Source organism: Lepisosteus platostomus, chromosome 4 (genome assembly GCF_059453375.1).
Source record: "Lepisosteus platostomus isolate fLepPlt1 chromosome 4, fLepPlt1.hap1, whole genome shotgun sequence".
NCBI classification, from domain to species: domain Eukaryota; kingdom Metazoa; phylum Chordata; class Actinopteri; order Semionotiformes; family Lepisosteidae; genus Lepisosteus; species Lepisosteus platostomus.
Window position 1 is genome coordinate 63550758 of NC_142614.1, and position 15478 is coordinate 63566235.

Genomic DNA, 15478 nt, shown 5'->3' on the forward strand with positions numbered 1-15478 from the left:
ATCTGGAATCAATAAAGAAAAGAATGAGTAGGTATGTTCCCAGATTTAAGGAAAGCCCTACAGGCTAAAAAAAAAAAACCTTAATCTTGAATGGAATGGACCTGATCATGTATTCATAATGATCAAGCTAGGTAAAGTCAACACAACTGACTTATTTGGAATGAGTGAAACACAAGGGCACAAATGGAAATCGACAGGCAGGTGCATTGGAAGCAGGAGAATTGTTTTACACAAAAGGACGCAGGAGGCTGGAAAAAGAAAGCCTTTCAAGAAGTGGCTGTAATGAGTTCTGCAGGTCAATTACTGTAGTTACTACAAACCAAACACATGATATGGACCAAATGGCCTTTTATTTTTTAACATTTATCATATTCTTATATTGTTGTCGTTATTTCTATCCAGTACAGCTGTGTTCTAAATACAGAACATATGTACCTAAACTATGCAGCTGAATCACAACAGAAATTACTCTTAGACGCACACATCAGCGATAATGACCTCTTCATTTACAGTAGAAAAAAAGCCAGTGAAAACTAGGCAAGAGACATCCGATGCTTTTGAAAACCTACGGATCACTTCAACTGGCTCTTGATCTTCAACAGGTCAACTGAAGGAGTAACCAGAATAACACCCCTTTGTACGAACAGAACAAATAAGATGCTTGTGTTCTGCCTGGATAGAAATGCAGACCTCTAACATTTAAGATATCACATTTAAGACTTTAGGCAATTTTAATCTCATATAATACATACTTCATATACATTCCTTTTTCTGCACTTTCAGCTGACTGCAGTAATTAGTCTAGACTGCAAGAGATGAAGCAAACTCTTTTGTGCTTTTTGCAACATTACTATAGCTCACTACAGCTAGCAATTTGTTTACCGACCATTTAGCTCTTCAGTTGGTCTGCTGTTACACCAATACGTGTATAGAGGCACAAAACTATTCAATCTGCTTCTGGACAGACAAAAAGTATCCACTAAAAACTCCTCAAAGGGGAAGGAACTGATCCAACTATACCACATGTTGACAAAAATATTTATAGCCCTTAAAGCACTGTAGCAGAATGTGAGTTAGCAGCATAGGATATCTTGGGTAGTTTCCCAAAGTTATGCAAAATTAGAAGTAGCAGTAAAAAAGTTAATTTTCTAAAGAAATTATTCTATTCATAAAACACAATGCAATATCACAGGGATATTTATTTTTCAAGAACATGGAGACTTAAATACGCAATGAAAGTCAGATTTACATTAGAACAGAGAACAGAAATTGGATTTAAAATAGAGACATTGGGTATGTTAGCCTGCCATACGGCTGAAGCACAATTGAAAATTTACGCAATGAGCTTGAAACGAGTATTGAAAAGAAGTGTAACAAATAAAAATATGCTTCTGGAAATGATTTGTGTTGATAGAGAGAAAGAGAGATTGTGGTACAAGCTTATGTGATGTGACACCATCCCTCAAGTATGCGCAGCTGTGATGGTTACTAGTGGGCATAATTCAATGTGAAACTTTGCAGTTAAAAGCCCCCCAAACACTCTACTCAACACTCTTCCTGTATGTTATTAGGTAGTACATTAGCACCCACAGACATATATGTTTCTTTATTTTACTTTCTAAGTGATTAGAAAGACCTCTGGGCTGCCCCACAATAAAACAGATTAAGACAACAGTAAATTTAATCATTAACATCACTTCGACCCAATCTAAATACAGTACTACACACTGGTGATTTCTGAGTGTTTAAACATGGTAAATGTTGATTTAATTTAAGATGGATTTGAATAAACCTACATTACTAATGTTTTGGCATAACATTACAAAATAGATTAAATGGAGAAAGACAGATGTCTTAAGATGTACGCTGCAGTACTAAGTCTTTCTTAACACCTGTTAAACAACTTAGTGCATACTTATCATATTTTAATGAAGACATGGGATTGGCTGATTAACACCCTGAATGACGAGCATTTGTTCCAAATGAAATATATAGACTATGTTAAGCACTTCCTACTGATTCATGCATGATATCCAGCATTGCTTTTATTCTGGATATTATCATGTACGAACCAGTTTGTATTGACCTTTTGCCCTCTTTTTTAAGTTGTGGGTGGGAAAGTTAACTAAAATTAGGGAACTATGAATCAGACAGGATTATAAGTATTACAAGATCCTCCAATTTCCATGGCTTTTATAATGGTCAAACCATAAAAACGTCTGAAAACCACCTTGATGTTAATCTTTGTCTCTTAAGTATTCAGCAATCATTTACACAAGACCAAGCTTAATATTTGTAAGCTCACGTATCATTATAAAAAAGACTATAAAGCAACAACTTGCCCATAAAAACATTATGGTCTGCAGATTATATCCATACTTACAAGAATATAATAAAAACTGTAATAATTTTAACAAATGTGATAACTAATATGATCAAATTAATCATATAAGCAAGCATAAGGCCTTATCAGAAATAATTTAATTGTATATAATTAATTGAATTATTTATGTAGTTTACATTTATAATTTATAATATCACAAATTCTAATTGCTATTTACATATTCTACAAAACAACATATATAAGGGTATATTTTCCCGTAAGAAGCATGTAAATATAAGGGTTTAGAGACTGTAAGAGAGTAAACTTTGTGATTTGCTGAAAATGTATTACATAAACAACAAACTGGAATCTTCCAAACAGCTGCAGCAGACCAAGAAACGCAACAGAAATATGTTCTAGGCTGAATCTTGGTTGAAAATTCTATTACAATAGATATGCTTACCTGTTGATGTAGACTGTAGTACTGTATATTTCAAGAGATATGATGGAGAAAATTTTTAATTTAAACCAAAACCAAAAGAGCTGGCTTAGTCACTGCATTTATAAAAAATCTTTATCCATAGTGGTATTTAGTATTAAACATGCAATCTATACCTTGATTGTGGTACAGAAGACCACAGTATTAGATTTTGAGAAGAACTAATGACATGAGAATTTAACTTGCAATTACTGTACCTGAACCACAATTCTGACTATGTGCTCTGAGACAGATGGATTGAGTATTTTCAGATTTTCCTTGTTTGATCATGGCCCCCAAGAGGAATCACTTTCTTGGTATCACAAATAAGCTGGAACATCTTGTTAGCTCATCTGCTGAGCAGATGTATCGCTCATAAAACAGTTTCTCTTAAAACTTTTAACCTGACCTTATTTGAGTCTGGCACTGGATGTGTCATGCTGATAATTTTGCCAAACTAAAAGCAGCAGTTAAAAAAATGAAATGAAAAAAGGTCTGATACTTCCGTTAATACAAAATGGATGCACATTGCACACAATGTAGAGCTCCTGATGCAAAACAAGTGGCTTTCTTAATAAATGGAAAATATTAGACTGCACATTGCACATGAAATAAGGACAAAACTCTGTAGACAATTACAGAACAGCACCCTTAAACTGTAACAAAACAACATTACTGTAATGAGCTCCTCCATTTCTTGTGTATTTTCTTTTACTTTTCTGACTTTCAATCCAAAAATATAAGCAACATGAATTTTTTTGGTTGCAAGGGTACTTACTAAGTGCACTTCTGTAATAAAATCTGAAGATCTTTATAGATACAAAGGACAGCACAATATAATAAATTTAACATGTTCATTAGTAGGAGCATTACTTAATAATGTAAAGATGAGTTATCGTCTTTTAAGAAAAATAAAATACATTCACAAAACATATTTAACAAAGGATGAGGATAAATTTAAGAATTCTTGTGTGAGATTTTCTATATAAATACATAATGCAAATATTTGCTATATTTCTTAAAGGTTGAGAAAAAAACAATGAAGTTTTGCAGATTTTACGGACGGCTAATCCTAACAAATTGCAAATGGAAAAAGTTTGTAAAATGTTAAATTAAAGGATGCTTACACGAACACTTGACAGATGATTAACCCACTCTTAGAATATGTCCTGCCAGATGTTTTTGTTTGATTTGTTTTTATTTAAGTCTTATCAAAAATATATTTCCTTTCAGGAAAAGTGTTTCCATTATCTTTGATTAAGCCTGAAATTGACTCCATTCAGTAAACTAACCTCATCAACAAAGCTTTTAAAAATCACATGCTTTAATGGAGAAAGGCCACTTCACCCGCTTATGATAATGTTCTTAATGGAAAACATATCCTGGAAAATAAACCACAAGAAAAGTAAGCAGTAACTGGACACTGGTAATGGGGACCAATAGGTCTCACAGCTAATGTTATTTAATAAACTGGGTTAACCTATTTCTCAGTTACATCATTTTTCTGAAAAGAAATACGATGTGATAACTGTTCCTACAGCAAATGGTAAATCTGCTTTTCTGAAAGTTGTACAATATTCTTGCATAGACAACATGTATGTAACCAATTCCTTATGCCATCAGAACTTTAAAAACATAGTAATTCCTAGTTTAAAAGTCAACCAATTGGAATCATTTATCTTTTTTTCAGTTATATACATTGTGGCAAAGTTGTTTTAAACTATAAATACTACAGTATGTACATTTCTAATAATATTTTAAAATACACAGAAAGTGTATATCAACATCCAAAGCTTTGTAAAGTTTCTATAAGAATTTATATACCAGGAACAGATCAGAAAACATTGTGAAAAACTGTTAATTGTACAAATGGTTCCTGCAAACTAAGTCCAGACTTTCTATGTTTAAATTCTAGCACCCACAAGATGAATATGAAAATCTTCTGCTTGCCTTGTTTTTCCCATTGTTGCCGGCATGTGGCCTTAGACGCCCATTTCTTGAAACAATTGTAAAAAAAGTTGGATGACTGTAGTAAGCATGGCATTATAATCTGACACGCTGTCATTCCAACAGACTGCCTTTGTCTTGGGAATTGCTACACTGTTTGAATCAAAATTTGATGTATGCACCTTGCAAATTGTGACTGCATGTATCTTCTCCTCAGCCATCTTCCTATCCACTGGGTGTCATGAACTGTCAACTGAAACAACATCTTATGGAAACCATTCCAGCACAGGGACTGTGTACTCATTTGACTCCAAACATAGTAGATGTCGTTCTAATGTGATTTGCTTGAAAAAATTCAAACATTCAGTAAAATCCTTTTGCAAATTGTACCCTAGGAAATCATTAACGTTTGAAACTATAATAGCTATTATAGTTTCAAAACAAAGCAAAAACAAAAACCAAGTTTTTTTCTCCAATACTGAAATCCCCAAATAATTTCATGTTAGCATTCCGTGAGATATCCCATATCCAGATATTTAAAACAGCTGCACTTTCAGCTCCTTCAGTACTTTTTCAGCCATCAGTTGTTGCCAATCAAGATCATACTATTCTTTTACAATATTTTCTTAACAAATGAGCAAAGCACAAAATAAAACTTTTTATTACCTCTTTAATTGAAGAATCAAGTTTAATGTTGAAAACGTGTATGCTAAAATTGCAAGACTTTCAATATTTCCTTTTCTACAATACAAGGTATTTTATGGGGTTTTACAGTTGCTACGGTAGAAAAATCATTTGATGGTTTTGAAACAACCTATTGTTTAACAGTAAGAACATATTAGAAATAAGTGTTTATAATTTATTGCAAAATTGTGTCATTTAACGACTCCCATGAAGGCCTATTTGTTTTGCCCCATTATCTGATTTTTTTTGTTTGCTGTTCAGTAATGTTATTATGCGCGAACTGCACCTCCCGAATGATAAAAAAACGTATGAGGTTCTTGAAGATCCCATTTACAATGTGCAAATTATTTTCTGATATTTTGTTTGATATTTGTTCAAGTTGATTGTCACAGTTGATGTGAATTGCAATAAACCGCTTATTATGTACTTAGTATTGTGCACGCTAATGAAAATTTTTACCATGTACTTTTATTCACAACATTGCAATTATAATGCAAATCATGCACTGCATATCTTTAACTTCGACAGTCAAGTTTAACAATTCACTTATCACTATAAAAAATAGTAAGTCAGTATGTCCCTGTAAATTCTGAGTCTTCACTTCTATCAACTTCTACTAACTGAAGTTAAAATCTAACTTGTGCTGTACACAACCATATTTTTCAGTTATGATTTCTGGCGTCTGTCTTTGAATGACAACCATCACTTGTGCACCTTGTCAAGATTAATATTGTAACACCCTCGCCCGGTGGTGAGGAGCTCATAGTACCGCTGGGCAGACTGGGAGTTGTAGCCAGGGAGAGTCTGAGGGTCAGCACGATGACCAGCGGCTGACCCTACCTGTGTAAATACTGTCATAGTAGTTCTAGTGTCCTGTGTAGTCTTATAAGTGTATAGATTGTTGTTCAGTAATTACCACCCTAAAGATGTGTACGTGTTCCGTCAGTCTCCTCATGTGTGTGAATATCCTGTGATTGGTTTTGGTGTAGTTGATAAAGAATAAAGCTATCGCTTGGTTAGTTAATCGCGTCTCCACTGGTCCTTTGTTCTGAGAAGAACTTGTAAACGCTACAATCTTCTGCTCATTGTTTTAATTCTCATGAGCATATCTTAAATGTAACTCTTCCAGACGGTTTCGAGACTGTTTTTATCATGTTCATCAGACTGAACCCGCGTTCGCAATCTGCACTTGATGCAAGTAAGGTGGCGGTTCAAATATGATACTGTATCATATTTGAACAGCTGCTCCGACCCCTTTGGCCATGCGCACGCAAGGCGGGCTGGGAACAGCGCCTGAGGGGCGGGACTTCGGGGAACCGGAATGTATATAAGGGGGCAGGGGCTGTATGAGGCGGCCTCTTCCTTACCCTGTCTGTATAGTGTACTGTAGGTTCGGCGCTGTAATCCCTGTCCCTAAACCTTTCCCCGGTTCTGGTTAATAAATGTGTCCAACCCCTTTTCCTGAGTCCTACGCCTGCTCCCTTCTATACCGAACTCTGCGGTCGTTTCAATACAATTGTCTCTCTACGTAACGCCTCACAACGACGCTACGCATTATAAACAGGAAATGACGAAAGCATAATTTAGTGCGCAAACTTGGGTCAAAGACAGTAGATAAGTAAGACTAGAGCCACAACCGTAGATACACGTGAAGGTCAACATTAACGGGAAAATGCCAACATTCACAGTCAGTCAAATTTTCCGCGCAAAAAAATTCCCTCCTAGTTTGCTGCGCGAAGCTTAGAGGGAGCAGTGCCTGTCACACTTGTGCTCCAGTGAATGCCATTCCTTGTACAGTATTTCACTTTGTAGTAGCTTGTTTTTTTCCCTAAATTTTGGTGAATATCCTTAAAAGTATGGATTCTGAAATATTAATTATGTTGAAGCTGATTTTTATTGCAACAAAATAATATATTACTGAATAACTTAATGTCCATGAAGGTCACAGTACTAAGAAATCCATTAAGCTTGTTGAAGCCTTAGACTCAGTGAATAGAAAAAGAATCCATAGTTCACTTCCTGAAATTTCTAAATTGCTCTTCCTTCTTTTCATCCAAAGCCACAACTGTCCTGAACTAAACAATGATGACCTTTGTTTTACGTTGAGTACGCAAAGCCTTCATCCAAAATTGGCTGCTGTTATCAGTTCTTTGAGGAAGAAAAGGAACTGTGGAGTCATAACTCAGAGACACACTGTGCTAGGCAAATGCTGGGACTGACAACAAAAACCTACAGATACACAGTGGACTGAATAGCTGCACTGTTTACAATTTCAGAGCTGATGCCATACAGACACAACTTTTGCCACTTCACTGAAAAAAGAAAAAAACAATGTAGAGCTGTATAAATTAAAAGTGGGCTAATGTTTAAGTACAAAAAATATGATGATGAGACAAATACTGGATAACCCATAGTTTGCCAATAGTTAGAGATTTAAAAGGTTCTACAAGGGCCAAAGATAAATTGTAAAACAGTATGCACACTCCTTCATTATTTATTATTCTTTTTAAAATCCAAAAGATATATACAAAATGTTACCTTTTGTAACATACCTAAAAAGCAGTAAAAAGGTCACCATTTCAAAGCACTTTACAACACAGCAAAAGAATAACTGCATCATAAAACAAAGATTGCTAAACTGTGGTGAAACACATGAATCAAATTTAATCACATATTAAATTAGAAAATTATATTGCTAAAACAGATTGAAAGAAACAATCACAATGCATCATACAATCAGTTAAATATGTTTGTTCATTTGGGGAGCTGCATTAGTAACTCTGGCCACAACTGTTTTTGTTGTTTGGAGTCACTGTGCCAGTGATTACTATTGTACACGTGTGGGATAAATCCACCATCTCAAAAAATCCAGCATTTCCAAATATCTGTCTCTATCCTTAATGTTGCAACTGAAGAGCAGCTATGTGTATGCGCTGAAAAAAAACAAACTCGTTTTCCCAGGGCATCCTTTTAACAGCTGCAAACTTGACTTCAGGTTGTACTGACTGTTCTGTAATTACAGACACCCTAGTGAAAACTAAAACAACATAAGAGACTGCAAGTAAAACATGAATTTTAGGAGAATTATTTTTATAAATAATAGCCTATGTTCTTAATTTCAATGGGGATTTTCTAAGGTATCCTGCTTTTAGCACTGTTGCTCACATTCCCTCACTTTATTGTCATCTGACAAACTATTATGAGAACATTTCTGTGAAAACAGTTTAAATTGGAATGCAGCCTTTTGTGTAAAATAGCTTCTGTTTTGTGTCCTTTTTTTACAGACTTAGATTTCTATATGGGAACAAGTAATAGGTTTATTCCATGTTGAAAAGAGAAGAAAGAAAACAAAATGTTTCAGCCGTGGAGCTTTCTTCAGGTGTGAACTCTATAAATAGAGATAGATCTATCAATAGATAGATTTTAAAGCCACAAGTATTTTCTGGTAAGTCTACCAACTTTGCACTCTGATTGGAGTAATTTTTGTTCCGGTTCTTTTTAGCAGAAGCTTTGCTCAAGTTCTCTTAAGTTGCTTGGGGATCACTCACAAACAGCAATTTTCAATTCTTTCCAAAGATTTAAGTCAGCACTGACTTGGCTACTATAGGACATACACTGTTTTTATTGTTAAGCCACTTGGGTTTTGCTTTGGCCTCGTGCTTTGGGTCATTTTCCTGCTGAAATGTGAATTCTTGCAACAGTTGTAGGTCTATAGTAAGTTTTCTTTTAAGATTTCCCATTATTTTTCTCCATTTTTGTTCCCATTGTCTTGACAAGCTTCCCAGTCCCTGCTAATGAGAAGCAGAGCTATAATATAATACTGCCACCACCATGCTCGATAACAGGGACATTGTTGACTGAGTGATGCCCTAATTTGGGTTTGCATCAGACTACAAGATAAGACTACAGAGCCTTTTATACGTGTTTGCTGTATGACTCGGATGCTTTGTTACAGAACCCATATAAAACTTAATATTTATTTTCAGTTCAATACAAGCTTTCTTTGTGGAGTGGGCAGCTGTTTTCCTGTGAGCATTTTCTCCTATCTCAGCCACTGTAACTCTTTCAAAGTTACCATTGACTTCATGGTGGCATCCCTAACTAGTGTCCTCCTTGCCTAGCTGCACAGTTTGGAGGGGAAGCCCAATTCTTATCAGTCAGGGTGCCTTCCACTTCTTAATGATTATCCACTGCATACTGAAAAACATATTGAGGGTCTCAGAAATTATTTTATACCCTTCTCTTTATCTGTAAGCATAAGGGGAATACTTTTCAAGGCACTGTGCCTGATGTCAAACCCATAGTAGCTTTTGTGACCTCAGAGATTTGCCAGGAAACCCAAAGAACAAACCACTCTGAACAGGAGGTATGATTAAGAACAGAACCTGTGTGAAAAACACCCATATGTGGTGACAAAATGACTAGCCAAAGATGAAGGATCAGTCAGAGAGATCTACTCTGTATATGAAATGGAAGCTTCTGTTACTCTCTCTCTCAGATGGCTGGCATCACTGTGAATAGGTCCCTCTCTTACAAGAAAATGACTGTTTTTATCATTGGGAAATGCATACAATATATATTTATATATTGTCGGGGAACCAAAGGACAGACTGAACTGAAAAGCCGGTCTCAGGACAATAAAAACTGCTTTGGACCTGCACTTGTCATGTTGCCATGACCCTTCTCAGAGCTTGGCGAATGAATTCCAAACATTGTAGGCTTCATTAGCATGACACTGAAATTACAAAACAGCAAAAAGGATTCCTACACCATGAAGACAACCTGATCACCACCTTATTCTGTTGTTGACATATCTTGTATCATGAATTGATATTTTGCCATTTATCTCCTAACTTGGTGGGTAACATTTCTGTGACACTAACTTTTACATATTGCAATATGGGATTTGTGCATAAACAAAGAAACCTGTCAGACTGCCACTTTTTTGGAAAACTCAAACTGCTGCTGCCTATGGAATTGCTGAACTAATTGAATTCAATATTCACAGGTTCATCGACACTCTTACACTGCAGTAATGCTTTAGGTCCTAAATGGCTACGGTGTGGCAAAACCGAGTCTGAGTGCAAACCAAGATGGATGTTGCAATACATAAATGTATTATTGCCAGATTGTTTTATTAGAATAATTCATGACAGTAGAACTCGTGTGGAATCCTATAAATAAACATTCATTATTTAATTTTTACTTTCAACATTAAACCAATTTCCTGTAAATCAGCCAGATTTTTTTACATATATACAGTACACATTTGATACTCATACACAAAAAAACAGAAGGTTTAGATGTGTTTCAAACTTATGCTAACAAGTGGTTGAGATGTAAATTATTAATAGAATACACAACATCCATTTAATATCTCAAACATTTTAATGATTTAATTTAATGCTCTTTAGTTAATAAGTGCCAAAACTGGTAAATGTAAAGTATTTAAAATGTTATGGAAAATGGGTTTTCATCATGCCTATGAAACAGTAACAAAAGCTGGGTGAGTCTGAACTTTCATCTTATTCAGTTTAACTACACTACGCATTATTCAGTTAAAAAAAAATAGAATAACAGAATGAATGAAGACAATTACTCCCTGACAGAAAAAAAGAATAGGTCATATTCAATGAAATCAAAAAGTATTACACTACAATATACTGTACATTTCAATTAAGATCACAAAGCACATCTGAAGAAAGTCATCTTTGGCCTTTGTGAATAGGAACAGACCAAAGTTTTCAAGTATCCGCTGTCTGGAATGGATATGTTTAGCAGATTTAATAAATCCTCTGGAACAAAACAAAGTTCAGGGTGTGGTTGCGTGTGGTCGCTGTTTGTGTGCTTTGCTAACAATGACAAATTCACCAATGGCATGATGACATGACTCACTCCATATGTCCTTTAAATCAGCAGAGCACTACAGGAGTATAAGCTAGTATTTGTGAACAATGAGTTTAAGGATAACATGCAAGGAACTTACCCAGAACAATCACCACAGTCTTCAAAAGGCTCATCATGGTGTCTCTGTTGCGGCGTGGCCCAGAGCTGTGACGAGACATCCTCATTGTCCTCTGGCGCACGTAGACGAAGATGTGTGCGTATAAGACTACCATGACCACAAAGGTGACCAGGTTGAAGATGGCCCAGAAGATCAGGTAGGAGTTGCTGTAGAGTGGTGCCATGTTGGAGCAAGTAGCAATGTCACAAATGCAGTTCCAGCCCACGCTGGGGATGGCACCCATGACAATTGACATGGTCCAGATGATCACAATCACCACCACTACTCGTCGGTTGCTCATGCGCGTGTGGAGTTGCATGCGGAACACAGTTATGTGGCGCTCTATGGCAATGGCCAGAAGGTTGGCCACAGAGGCAGTCAAACTAGTGTCAATCAGGCCCTGACGCAAGAGCCAAGTGCTAACAGTCAATCTCCGTGTGTTAGGACCCGTGTTGAACATCAAGTAAAAGTAGGCCAGTCCTGCAAAAAAGTCTGCTGCTGCCAGATTGGCCATTAGGTAATAAATAGGAAAGTGGAATCGACGGTTTACGTAGATGGCCACCATAACTAGTAAGTTTGCCAACATAATAAAAATGCACACGGTGATACCTAATCCCATTACAAGTTTGCTGACTGTATTCCATTCTGTGGCCAGGTACTTTCCACTGCGGTTGTAAAAGAAGGCAATGGTTTCATTGTAGAAGCACTGTGATTCATCCATCATGCAAGCTTATGTTTCTAAAAGAAATGAAATAATTGTTAGGAATACATTAATCACAATGTAACAGACTATATAAAACACAAGGAAAAAAGCATAGGAATATAAGCACATACAGAAACAAGCTATTTATTGTTACCACTAGGACTCTTAAATTGTAACATGAAATTGATAAGATGTAATTTAGAGCCAATGAATACGTTAGGATACGTTACAAGGCTAAGATGTTCTGTAAATATGAAAACCTTCAAAAGAATCAACACCTGAATTTTGAGCTCTTATAAAATTCAACTGCTTAAAGCACAACAGAGTAAAAGACAATGTCCAATTGATAGAATATAATTATTCTGGGAAGCCTTACCTCCCTTACCAGCCAAACAATCGTGACAATGAACTTATAGTTTGTGAAAGCTTAATATTAACATCTTGTAAAGAAAAACAGATTTAAAGTCCTATTAATATCTATTTTTATAGTTACTTTCATGGCATTAAGGTGCTTTACAATAAAACAAGGCAAAAGCAAAAAAGAGTCATGTATATATGTACTGTATGAATGAATACAGAAAATTAAAGATTAGTAGATTTTACGCAATACCCTTGGGGAAGAATTTTAGCATTTACCTTTTAAAAGTGTATAAGATAGTGACTTTTTGGCTTTGCTAACATGCCTTTTTACCTAGCAACAGTATGAAAGGACAATTGCAAGCATATTATTGGATGTTTTGATGCTAATGCTAGAAACTGCAGTCTGTCTAGCTCAATTTCACACCTTCTATTTATATACTTAATTTTGTGTGTATACAAGGTAAACTGCTTCTTAAGAATAAAGTGGTCAATTACAAAAAAGAGAGAAGACAACTCCTAATGTGGAAATTTAGAATGAGCTAGCCTGAGTGAATTTGCTGTATAAAACCCATTGCATTGACAGATCTGTTTGAGAGGCTGCTCTTAGATCTGCATGATTGTATCCTCTCCATGCACATGAATAAAGGACTCTGCTGGATCACACCTAACCTAACACCCTCCAGTAAGTAAACTGAAAACATTTTTCCCTCAACTACTTGCCGCCCATGTAAGGAGATCAACATTAGCACACTGGACAAAAAAAAATTAAATGAGTGATTATAGAAATTGAGTGTGCGTGAAGTTTGGAAAGCATGGCTGTTTATTCTTGAACCAGACACAGAGCAACCATCTTTCCATCTTTACACCAGTGCTGTAATGTCCTCTAACAGCAATTGTCATAAAACGACTTCCTCTTTCAGAGAAATGACCCTTGTGAATGGAGTTCCAGTAGATCCATTCAACAGACAATATCATAGATTTGTGCTAGGACTGAGCCACAATCCCACACATCAAGATCACTATATACAAACTTATACATCAACTATAATATACTGTATATAATACTCACATGCACAAATTTTATATGAACACATATAAGAGAATTGTCTTTTTAGCCAGTACTGCAAACCTAATTGCACTTGAATAGTGTCAATGTAAACATACACACATGTATATTTATGGATATGTATGCATATGTGCTTGTGTGTACTTCTGTACATCACTAGCTTTTACATTTGACTATATCATTTGTTGCATCTGGAACATTTTTATGGCTGTCCCTCCTTCAAGAATTAATGGGGGAGGCCAACTAAACAAGCATGCCACCAGGCTATTTAAGTAAACAAACTAACAAGCTGAAGTACTGTAGTTAAGACTCCAGACTATCCCAGCATGCTATTAGTCACATCTCTGTAGGGTTTAATTTGAATTGGCTGATGTTCTCCTCCAAAACATCACAGACAGGAAGTGGGCCTCTGGGCTGTTGCAGGATTGAATGTATTTTGGTCATTCTACCTCATTATTTACTTGAAAAGAAGGTTCTCCAAGACATCTGTATTTTCAATAAAGTGCAAAAAAATGCAAATATATAAGGTATAGTAAATCAGAAGCAAGTCCGTAAGAATCTTTGCACAGATCTTAAAACAAACAACCTTTCATTTAAAAATAGGAAAGCCAGCTATATGTTAATGTTTAATGCAATAGTTTTTTTATCCAAAGCAAACAAATGTAGATTCTAACTGGTGGATTAACAAGGTCATGTTTAGCATATTGAATGCATGAGGAGGGAGCTCGTAAATGTATCCGCTTGTTTTCCGATTGAAAACATTAAACCACCATAAAAAAGCCATATTGCCTAGTTAGAAGCATTTAATTTTCTTTAATGTTAAACCTCCATGTAACTGGATTGTAAAACGTAATTCATGAAATCCTAATTCAACTTTAATTTCCTTTTGTGTACTGCCTTTTTTACATTTATTAAATTACTAACATTGTGCATTGGCCTTTCAAGATAAAATTACATAGGTCTAAAACCATTATGTATTCTACTTACAGTACTAAATGGTCATAGAACATATAATACTCATTTTGGTGAGTGATACAAGCTATTATATTTTGTTGTTGGTGTTATTATAATGCTATGTATTTCTCATTTTCTTACTGAAAAACGTTTATTAAGCCATTGCTTTAATGGATTTCAAACATTGGGACTGCATATTTAAACAAATATTTTCACAATTTGAATCCAATTCAATTTGTTTTAATTTTTAAAAAATTCTAAAAAATACCCAGAATGCATTTAGAATTTATGCCTGTTATTCAAATAAGTGAGACTCTTAGAAAAAATAAATATAAAAAAATACATCTGCACAAAAGTAAAAGAAATCTTTACTTCTTCTAATGAAAACAAATGCCTAAAAATAAGGAAGACTAAATGTTGCATTAAGTGTTTTATACCTACGTTTGTTGTATAAAGACATTTAAAAAAAATGAAATTTCAATGATTTAAGACCATCTCATTCCTGAAAGTTTTCACACCTTTAATTCTCGTCATAGAAGATTCCATGGTAAATAAAAACAATCAAGGTTTTTGAACGTCAGTCTTGAACGATAGGTGAAAAGGCTGAGCACCTCCAGAGATCACTTCTTAATTGTTCAGCAGCATCGCAGTTTTTCCAAGAACTCCCACGAGGAAGAACAAACATTCTTTACATTCTCAGGGATAGAAAATAATAAATTGATAGCTCCCTGTGGGAGAGCTTTAACCCTGAAAAGATCAAATCAGAGCTGCCTACTAATGTCAAATAAAAATAAACACATCACAGCACCTCTGGTTCACAGCAAATTTATTGTTTTATTTTCCCCAAAAAAGAGAGCACAACTATATATGTTTATTAGCATGGCATTTGTAATGAGTATTCTGAATATGAATACTCCAGAGAAGTAATCTGAATAATTGTGTACATATTCCAATTATAA

At 35.2% G+C, this 15478-nt stretch overlaps 1 protein-coding gene across 1 annotated transcript in view; it reads right to left on the reverse strand.

Moving 5' to 3' along the window:
- Nucleotides 1-15478, reverse strand: part of lpar1 (lysophosphatidic acid receptor 1) — a 64936-nt gene that overhangs the window by 8541 nt on the left and 40917 nt on the right. The window contains exon 2 of the mRNA XM_088630237.1: nucleotides 11419-12174. Coding sequence (XP_088486363.1) covers nucleotides 11419-12160 — 742 coding nt within the window. The 5' untranslated portion in view covers nucleotides 12161-12174. The remainder of the gene's footprint in view (nucleotides 1-11418; nucleotides 12175-15478) is intronic.